Below are 9,992 nucleotides of genomic sequence, written 5' to 3'. Positions count from 1 at the left end.
AATAAACCGCGTTTCTCATCACTCACCGGGCCTGAAAGCTTTTCCTCAAGAACAGAGTTCTGCTTGCGTCTCAGAACTTGGGTGTGTGTGTGTGTTCAGAAATGACCCGGAAATGCAAATAATCAACACTAATTAGTTTATACTGACAGAGGTTTTCCTCTCAACACAAGGTCAAACAATCTGAGACGCTATTTCATTTGGTTTCCAAAACCTACACCATTGTTTTGTCAGTTTGTTGCTGTTTTCAGCGTAACTAAAGCTTTAAAATTTCCTGAGAATGGTCCAAGAAATGATGAAATAATGACTGATTTGGAATTAATAGATCTTTTTATTGGAACATATATTACAGTAAATGGTTAGAACGGGACAGGAGAGCACAAGGTAAGACAGGACATTAAGTACACAGTTAGATAATCAAAGTTACATTACAGTTTGACACTCCTCCGACATGCGTTGGCTTTAAAAGTTGGGTGAATCTGTGTGTTCATGCCTTGATTCATGTATGCTGATGTGTGAGTGGGAGCAAGAAACAAGACCCACAGGAGAAATCTATCTTTGACAGGCTTACAGCAGATTTTTACTCAACATGGTTGTGCTGCTATCTAGTGGTGCGTCTGATTACCTGCTGCCACCAGAGATGAGAGGCAGCGTGAGTACAAGCATTTTAGTAATGATGGAAAAGTGAATACATGAAGAAATTTGTTCAGCACCGAACAATGTTTCTTCTTAAGACTACTGTCTTTGTGGGTTGTAATATTCACCATTCCATCTTCTAAACTGAACCATGTTCAGTGTCTGCCTGAGCATTTCTTCAACAGCAGCTCTGGCCAAATCTCTGTTCTCTGGTGTGCACGTGTTATGTCTTGGTGGAATGAAACGTGTAAGGTTTGCATCAACATTAAGCAAGTTGCTCAGACTTTCAGCTTCAGCACAGTTGCCGTAAATGTTCTCCTTTGGCGATTGACCTGTCAAGCCAAAGAGATTCCTACACGACAGGCAAGGGTCCATTTCATCACTTCTTTCATCACTGATTTTGTATGCCTGGCACGAGACACCAGCAGGTACCCTGAAGGTTCCATCAAAGTAATTCTTCTTGCTCTTGTCACTCTTCCTCTGTTCTTTCACAGGATAGTAGGTCATCACTGCGTCGGCGACGTACTCATTCCAGTAACCACTTAAACAGGAAGCAGCGAGGACTACTTTGCGTGCGTTGAGACCAGTGGTGGACATCGAGACGCCGTACTGGTTGTCTGATTGGATGGATCTAGAGACGCAGATGACGGTGGAGACCAGAAAATCAGGTTCCAAAGTGTTGACAAGCCTTCTCAAACTGCTTCTTATCTCGGTTTCATTTTCTGGTCCCTCACGCAGAACAAACTGAAAGCAGATACAATTATTCAGTGGTGAAAGTAAAGCGAAGGCTTTTTTATAAATACTATACTGATAAACACATTTAACGTAATTCTACCTTTACTAAAATCATTTATGAGCAAAAAAACTACTTGTTGTAATGTATTTCAGAAGGAAACATGTAGATAGAGTCAGTTACATGTAACTTTACAAATTACCATCTACACATACTGTTTTAATATAATATAATATAATATAATATAATATAATATAATATAATATAATATAATATAATATAATATAATATAATATAATATGTCTGTTATTAGAATTTGTCAGTACTGGACATAATCAAACAAGGGCAAGTTTCATGATGTCTCCACTTTTAAATTTTAAAGCTCACAATAATACCATTTATTTCCATGTGCTAAGTAGAGAATAATTAGAAAAAGCATAAAACCAAAAATGCGTCAAAGCCACCAATCACAGGTGGTCAACCCAGGGACCCTGAACTCGACATCAGTGGTCACCTAAGAAGATCCTGACTGTGAGCTCATAGGACAAAGATTATCATCATGGTTTCCCCCGGTGTATCATAAGCCTGGCGGCCCGCCAGGCTAAGCTCTGCTTGTTTATTGTAATATACGTCTTTTTTTTTTTTTTTTTACACGTTTTTTCCACCGGCACCCCCACCGCGAGGTCACCACGCGAGGGTGCAGGCGCCAACAGTGACGCAATCGCGCTGTCCCTGTCCCTGTCCCTGTCCCTGCTCAAAGGCCCCACACGGTGTTGGATTGCGTGGTCGTGCACCTCCCAATTTTGCTAACTTCGTGCGGACCGCGCACGCACCGCGAGGGTTACAGGTTCGAACCCCCACTCTGTTGACACTTCACCCGCCTTGCCTACTGGTGGTGGTCAGAGGGCTCAGTGGTGCCGGTGTGATGGCAGCCTCACTTCTGTCAGTGTCCCCCAGGGCAGCTGTGGCTACAATGTAGCTCACCACCATCAGTGTGTGGATGTGAGGATGACTGAATGTAGTGTGAAGCTTTTTGATGTCCTTGGACCAGATAAAGCTATACAATTGCAGGCCATTTAGTTTAACAAAAAGGCCTGACGTTCTGACAGAAAAACAGGTAATCAGGAGAGTTTTTATGAGGGATTACATACTAAAATAAAAACCTTACACTCAAGTAGCAAAAAAATAATTAAAAGGGCCTCGATTTGAACAACTACAGCACCATGTCAGCCAGAAACTTTTTTCTTACCATGTCCAGAACACAGGAGAACGGGCTCCGCCTGGGAAGAGGACACTTAGGCCGAGTCTGACTCTCAAAGTGTTGGATTGGTACTTTGTACCTCTCCTTTAAGGCTTCATACATTTCATCGTTGTCGATGATTTCTCTTGGATGAAATTTCAGCTGTCCTCTAAGATCTAGTATTTGTCCTAAAAAGAAGATGGTGTAAAGAATCTGTTGGGGGTGGGGGGTGGACAGAGAGAACGAAAATTAAAGATAACTCTTAGTTTAATAAAAAATATAGCTGACAAACTAAAAAAAATAAAAAATTCAACTTTAACCTACCTCATCCACTAGATGGCTACTTCCTGCAGTGCGACTGCACAGTTCAACCATCATTTCAATAAGTCTGAAGGCGTTTGTTCTGAAACGAGCGTTAAGTGCCAGAAACGCTGCTCTACAAGAACAGGATGAAGAGAGATGCTCATCGTTGGAGCCACAAACGCACCACACAGCGGACATTTTTATATACTTTTCCTACTTAAGTCAGATTCAGCAAACTCACCTTCTTTCATTTTCAGCCTAAATAAACCAGACAGAGAAAAAGTGCACAAGTCAGTAGATCAGGCACCTGTTTGTGTTAAAACTAAATCATCAGACTAAGACAGCTCGAGGGGATATCGGAGGACTACTCACCATGGCTGCAGCTGCAGTGTTGAAGTGAAACAAAGAGGGAAATGTGTTGTGTCTTTCTGACGCCACAGAAAGTCATGTGATTTCCAGTAAACCCACGCCTCGACTGTGACTTCACTTTAACCTCCTACATGAGCGTTTGTGTATCACAGACAAAGCAGAGGGACTCAGTACGATCACATCAGTCCAAGGTTCATATTATATTCAATAGAAGAGAACCAGTTTAATCATAAATAATAAATCCTCAGGCAGGCACGTCTAATAACCAGGCGTGATGCAAGTTAATTTGTTCTATTTTCTATAAAAAAGTAAGACTTTTATACAGAATTAGTAAAAAATGATAATAATAGTTATGAGAATCAACCCAAAGAAATGAGGAAATTGTAAAAGGTTTTCTTGCAGAGTAAAATGTAAGCAGCTGGGAAATACCACAAAAAAAGCAAGGTTTGACTTAAGTTATCACTTTATTTGAGTATGATCAGGTGACATTACATGAACAATACGTGCAAAAAAAAAAAAAAAAAAAAAAAAATCAGCCTAACTTTGTTCTGATTAACTGAGAACAGGAGCTAAAACGTGCTACTTCCTGTTTAACCCATCGAGACGACCAGTCCGCTCTACGGTTCAAGCGTTTCCGCCTCCTCCCAGAAATCACAGAAACGCACACGAAACCCCTCAGGAAGCACTCTGTACGCATCTTTAAATTGTACTTTGATTATTTCAGATGTGAGCTGTAAATTAAAAAAAAGCATAAATGTCTGTACTTCATCGTTTTCTGTTCTGTTGATTAGACCATGCCAAGATCTATAAAGAGAGAGAGGAAAAAAGAGCAAATATTCAGAAATTCCCTCTGTGATCAGTCTGTAACACATCTGTGAACTGGAGGATAAATGTTGTTTCTGTTGGTTTTACATGCTCTTCAAAAGCAGAGTGGTTTTTTTAAATAAGGGCTTAATTTTTTTAATTTTGGAACAACTGTAATACCTGAGTCCTTGTAGCACAAATATGCACCTATTTCTGCGATTTCAGGTTCTCCAAGAACTTCGATTTGCTTGCTGCCACCAGTTTTGTATGCTTTTGCTCCAGCCGCCTCCCCACAGCTCCCTTCTTCACCTCTTCCCAGTCGTCCTCAGTCTACGGAGAACAGAAAGTTAGGAAACACGCATACGGGCAGGAGGAAAAGGAGGTGCACCCTCTTTCAGTTTATAGGACTCAATAAAAAAGCATCTGGGTTGTTACCAGGTTCAAAAAGGATTGAAATCTAACCCCGAGTGAACAAAAACACACAGCAGGTTCCTGTGGTGTCCTTATTTATTAAACAAAATGAAGATGAAATAATAATAAGAAGAACGATGTGTGTAAAAACTTAGTGCACCCCCACGATTCAGCAGCTTGTGTAACTGAAGTGGTGGTTTTCTGTAAGACTTTATCGGTCTTTAATGCCTCCAGTGGCTGCAGAACAAGCCCAAACCATCAGCCCTCCACCTCCGTGCTGACAGTCGGTGTGAGGGGTTTGTGCTGATCTGCTGTTTGGGTTTTCTCCAAACATGCTGCTGTGCATTATGGGTAAACGTCTCCACGGGGTTCAGATGAAGTCGTGCTGCCGTGTTCGTTTTACAGACGTTTCCTTCCAAACGAGACGTACTTGCTCAATCTTTTACCTAACGGTCCTGTCATGACCTTTAACCTTTGACCCCCGAGGCCTGTAGAGTCTGAGACAGAGCCCTTGGGTTCCTTGATGTGAACTCCTCACAGGATTAGCAGCCGTCTTAAATGTTTTCCGCTCGTGAATAATTGTTCTCCCAGTTGAGTGGTGGACTCCAGATTGCTTGGAAGCGACCTTTGACCCTTCCCGGGTTGACGGGCAGCAGCAGTTGCTTCTCTAAGGTCATTGCTGATGTTCTTCTGTGATGATGTCAAAGCTGTAGAGCAGCAAACTGACAAAGACGCCTGCTTTTATAGATGTGCTCACGCTGATCAATACATCTGATCAGCAGCTCCTGACGGAGACTGAACTTCTTAAATCCTATAAAGGCAACTTAGTATTTTAACACACAGCTTTTCTTTTTTATTTAATAAACACTGACATGTTTTTGTTCACTTGAGGCTGGATTTGAATCATTTTCAAATATGTCCTGATACGTCCAAATACGTCCTGATATGTAAAACCATGGATCTGAAACCAGGTGGACTTTCTTTTCACCATAACTGTTGGAAAAACCTGTTTCTACCACCAGGAATCTCCAGACAACAACCAGGTTCTCACCATGTCCTCGAAGGCCTGCCCGTTGTAATAGGTCACATCTGACGGATACTCGATTCTCTTGCGTTCGAGCTGGTCCAGGCCCAAAGCCACCACATGCAGCTCCTCCCCATCATAGGCGTACAGCTTCCTGTCCTCACACGTCATCAGCACGAGCTCATCAGACGAACACGACACACCTTCCAGTATGCCTAAAACCTGCATTTTTACGATCTTAGGAAGGTAAAACTTATCCCAGGCGTTCACTTTGTCCCGTTTATCCCTGTAAATGGTGTCCTCGAGAGCTGCTATCCTGAGGACAGAGCCCGGCGGGTGGTTTAAGGGGAAGCACTGGGCCGCATGTTCGAGGACAAGATCTGATACCAGCTCCAGGTATTTCGAGTCTGCAAGAAATGTGGATGATGTGGATAAATGTGAAAACAAAATGAAAGGGCAAAACAATTCCGCGGAGGCGGAAAGTGTGTGGTTGACCTTTTGCCATCCTGAATTTTTTCCAGTCAATGTTTCCAGATGGATCAGCCACCCTGAAAAAACAGAAAAGAGGTTCCAAATATGAGCAACGGTGACATGGTTTACTTCAGTCGTGATAAAAGAGAAGAAAATGTCTCCTGTTTACCTGCTGCAGGTCATTGTAGCCACTGCCATTCTCACTCTTTGTCACCTAGAAAACAAATATTAAAGCAAAATTACCACTCTTTTTTTCCCCCTTTTTATGTACTTCTACTTACAGTGGTTTCCAAAAATATTCCTCTGTATTCTTTCAGTTTAGCAGCTTCATAACCTGGATTTTAAATGGATCCACCTGTGTGCAATAAGAGTCAGAGCACCTGAGTATAAACACCTGTTCTGACAGTTCATCTGTTTTCAGCAACAATGGAAGGAGTCAGAAGAAGAGGAAGAGTGAGGAGGAGGAGGAGGAGGAGGATAGTCCACAGAGGAGATGAAGAAGGTACAGGAGGAAGTAAGAGGTAAGAGGAGCCCATCGAGGGCAACGCGGCGTCCGGTGCAAACCAACCACCTCCTGCTGTGCCGAGAGCACCATACAGTGAGGCATGGCGGTGGTGGCGTCATGCTGTGGGAACGTTGGTCTGGGGATAACTTTGCTAAATCCAACTATTACTCATATAACGCAGATAAGATCGAAAAGAAAAATCTTAAACGGACATGAAATTTGAGCACAAAAAAAACTTGAGCAAACAAACTTATTAAACCTTCGATAATTAGTCTAACTTTCAAATCATCAAATTATTTTTAAAAATATTTGTTTGAACTACAGGTTGTAAAGGAATACCAGTACTTTTGCAAACCACTGTATGTAGTAATACATGAATACTTTTCAACACAAAAGACAAAATATAACGAACTACAATAAAAACAACAGGTCTAATAAAACGTAGCCTACTTGTTGTTTATCTTATTGTTGATCAAATACATTGAGCAGGTTATGTTTACGGAGCTTCAACATGATTAATTTCTGTTTAAACGGGTCTATAGTGTCTGCTGACATTATACTGCTGGCCCCGCCGGAAATCGAAAGCACCGTGACGTTTTTTCACGTCAAATAAAACTAAAACACGAGTTAACCTGCTCAATTAACCGCCTTAACTACCGGGAGTGAAGCCAGCAGCTGGTTGTTTTGTACCTACCCGAGGTTCGGGCGGACTGTAGAGAAATTCAGCCGTAAGAGACGGTTCATGGGTCGCTCTTCCTGACTCGGTTTGTCCGCTCCGCTGCTGCGTTTTATCACCAGCCGCGCTGCCTTCACGTGCTCAAAACAATAATAGTGTTCTGCGGTGTTACGACTTTTTTTTTTTTAAACGCAGTGGACTGCCACGGTGACGCAGCCATCTTACCAAAAGGTTTCGGGTAAAGTAAAACAAGCATATAGACTGCTACAACGACGCCATCGATACGTTTGTTTCCTAAATAAAAACTATAGGAAACTTTAGCGTAAATTACCAATAACGGTCTTTTTTCTTTAACCGTTTTTAGGTTCAGATTCGCCGTTTTCGTACTGTAAGTGAACGCAACATACTGTGACGGTGTTGCTCACGTGATCTGCTGAACGCTCCACTGTTTGGCTTTGTTTTGATTAGCAGAACAGCAACAAAATTAAAATTTTTATACGTTTTTTGAAAAAAAAAAAATACTTACAGCGTAAATAAGTGCTTCAAACAAGGCAACAAAGTGATGTAGTTATTAATATTTGAAAAAGATTACATCACAGTATTCTGGACTCTGTGGAGGCAGTGGTGAAGCAGAGAGTAATATTCAGGCTGAGGGCTATAATGGACAACAGCAGTCACCCTCTCCACCCTGCCTTCACCCAACAGAGGAGTGCATTCAGTGGAAGGCTGACTAAAGAAATCTTTTGTTGCTCCGGCTCCATCACTCCTCTGTCGAAAGGATTGGGAAATGAAGGAAGAGGACAAGTGTAGGCATCTGAGAGAGTATAATAGATCCATTATATAATAGGATAATAAAGTCTTATCTTGTCTTATGGCATTTTATTTCTGGATGTAAGAATCGCAGAGAAGTTATTGAAACGGCAATGTGAACAATCTCTGATGTCAACGAACAGGAAACTTTTTAAAACTAAAATGAATTATATTAAATCAACATTTTCAAAATCTACATGTATGTACAGACAGAAAGTGAATGAGTATATATGTTTCCTAAATCCAACTAAATCAAAGGTGTGTGACAAATTACAGTATTTCACTTCAACTATGTCAAAATGTATAGAAAAATAGTTAAAGATTTGATAAAACAGTAACTTTTTTTATTGCAAACTGTAATACAGACACAGTTAGACCAGCCCAAGACAGCGCAGGGTAAGACAGAACGTTAAGCACACACTTAGATAATAAAGACAGAGTTAACCCATTATTGTGTTATATTTTTCTTGCATTTGTGCATTTTAAAATTTGAGTGACTTTGTGTCAGTTTTCACGTCTTGGCGAGCGTATATTGATGCTTCACGGTGGAACCTGGCGGTGGGAGTGTGAAACGAGACCCCCCCTGACAGCCATGGAGAAACCTGTCACGGCTTTTACAACCTTTTACTGAACACCTGACACCACCGAAGGAAGAGAAAACTACGAGTACTACAAATGTAAGCGAGGGTTAAGCACTGACTAGATCGAGAATTTGGTCGATTCTCTCTGATCAGGGTGAACTGGACGTTTATGGTTCAACTGTGGGGAAAATGCAGTTAGTGAAGAATTAGATCATTTAACTAACTTGTGATTAGAAATATCATTGCGGCAAAATACCTGCCTCCTTTTAACTAAAGCTACTGCATTTGTGGTTTGTAGTATTCCCCCTTCCAAGTGTTAAACTGAATTGTTTTCAGTGTGTTTCTGAGCTCTTGGAGAACACTACGTCTGGCTTTCTCTCTGTTCTCTGGAGTACACGAGTCAGAGCGTGGTTTAGCCTGATTTTTAACTTCTAGATCATTTTTAAGCAAGTTGCTCAGACTCTCCGCTTCAGCACAGTTGCCATAAGGCCACTCTTTATCGCTATTTGGATGCAAGCCGAACAGATTCCCACATGATGTGCAGGGTTTCATTTCACCCCCACCCTTGATGTTGTAAGCCCTGCAAGAGACGCCTGCTGGAACTTTGATGGTTCCATCAAAGTAATCCTTCTTCTTCTCAGGATAGTAGGTCATCACTGCGCCAGCGACGTACTCATCCCAGTAACCACTCAGGCAGGAAGCAGCGATGACAACTCTGCCTGCGTTGGGGCCGGTGGTGGACATCGAGACGCCGTACTGCTTGACTGATTTGTTGGATTTGGAGACGCAGATGGTGGAGGAGACCAGAAAATCTGGTTCCAAAGTCTTGAGGAGATCTGTCAGACTCTGCTTTATCTGGTTTTCATTCTCTGGTTTCTTCTGCAGGACTATCTGAAAAGTCAAGTCAAGTCAAAATTTATTTCTGTAGCACTTTTCAGCAACAATTTCTTTTTTCTACACCTGTTTGAAACTTTTGCACAGTGCTGCACATTTTCAGCTGCTTTATTCTGTCTTGTGTGTTTTTTTCTTTATCTGTTTAAATGAGTTCACTGCTGGCGTGAAAGCGTAAAGATTCCATACCATTGGTTTTAACCATTGCTCGCCTCCGAAAGGTGAAGGCAAACAATAACGCTTTTGTCTGCGTGTGACAAGGACGCAGGGTAAAGTGTCCAGTGAGCGAGACCAAAACCAGACATGGAGACAACAGCTGAAGGTAAGTGTTTTTATTTACAAGGTGGAGTCTATGTACAGTGCGCATGCCGTGGTTGGATCTGGAAGGAAAGAGGACAGGGTGAGTCTCGGGTACCAATCCTGCAATCAGCTGAGCACTGCATGAACGACTTAATTGTTTGTTCTTTGGTCTTACAGATCCAGAAGGTGTCCAGCGGTGAGGAGGAAAAAGGAGGAGGCGTTCAGGTGATCCAGGAGTCGA

General features: G+C 41.9%; 2 protein-coding genes across 3 annotated transcripts in view; both read right to left on the bottom strand.

The window, feature by feature from the left end:
• Positions 1–313: 313 nt before the first annotated feature.
• On the bottom strand, positions 314–3,910 carry LOC108238735. Of its 2 annotated transcripts, XM_017421015.3 has the most exons (5): positions 3,282–3,910; positions 3,151–3,167; positions 2,931–3,042; positions 2,616–2,819; positions 314–1,377 (listed from the first exon to the last, which is right to left on the bottom strand). In XM_017421015.3, exons 1-5 carry the CDS (start codon positions 3,282–3,284, stop codon positions 733–735), a joined length of 981 nt encoding a protein of 326 aa, XP_017276504.1. In that variant the 5' UTR covers positions 3,285–3,910; the 3' UTR covers positions 314–732. The 2 variants fall into 2 exon arrangements, with proteins under 2 accessions (XP_017276504.1, XP_017276503.1); XM_017421014.3 differs by lacking the exon at positions 3,282–3,910 and having other exon boundaries at positions 2,931–3,274.
• Positions 3,911–8,440: 4,530 nt separating this feature from the next.
• The window catches only part of LOC108238739, an 18,230-nt gene continuing 16,678 nt past the window's right edge, over positions 8,441–9,992 (bottom strand). Inside the window, exon 7 of the mRNA XM_017421019.3 lies at positions 8,441–9,451. Within this exon, the coding sequence (XP_017276508.1) occupies positions 8,837–9,451 (615 nt within the window). The 3' untranslated portion in view covers positions 8,441–8,836. The remainder of the gene's footprint in view (positions 9,452–9,992) is intronic.

This window comes from Kryptolebias marmoratus, linkage group LG5 (assembly GCF_001649575.2).
Source record: "Kryptolebias marmoratus isolate JLee-2015 linkage group LG5, ASM164957v2, whole genome shotgun sequence".
NCBI lineage: Eukaryota > Metazoa > Chordata > Actinopteri > Cyprinodontiformes > Rivulidae > Kryptolebias > Kryptolebias marmoratus.
Note: the sequence above shows the minus strand (reverse complement) of the source record. Positions and strands in the feature narration are given on the sequence as shown.

Bases quoted from the DNA above. Each gene is read 5' to 3' on its own strand.
- LOC108238735 (XM_017421014.3), bottom strand. From the start codon at position 3,107: ATGTCCGCTGTGTGGTGCGTTTGTGGCTCCAACGATGAGCATCTCTCT. The intron at 2,820-2,930 runs GTAGGTTAAAGT...CACCCCCAACAG, and splicing joins GTAGCCATCTAGTGGATGAG to ATTCTTTACACCATCTTCTT. The intron at 1,378-2,615 runs GTAAGAAAAAAG...ATCTGCTTTCAG, and splicing joins TCTCCTGTGTTCTGGACATG to TTTGTTCTGCGTGAGGGACC.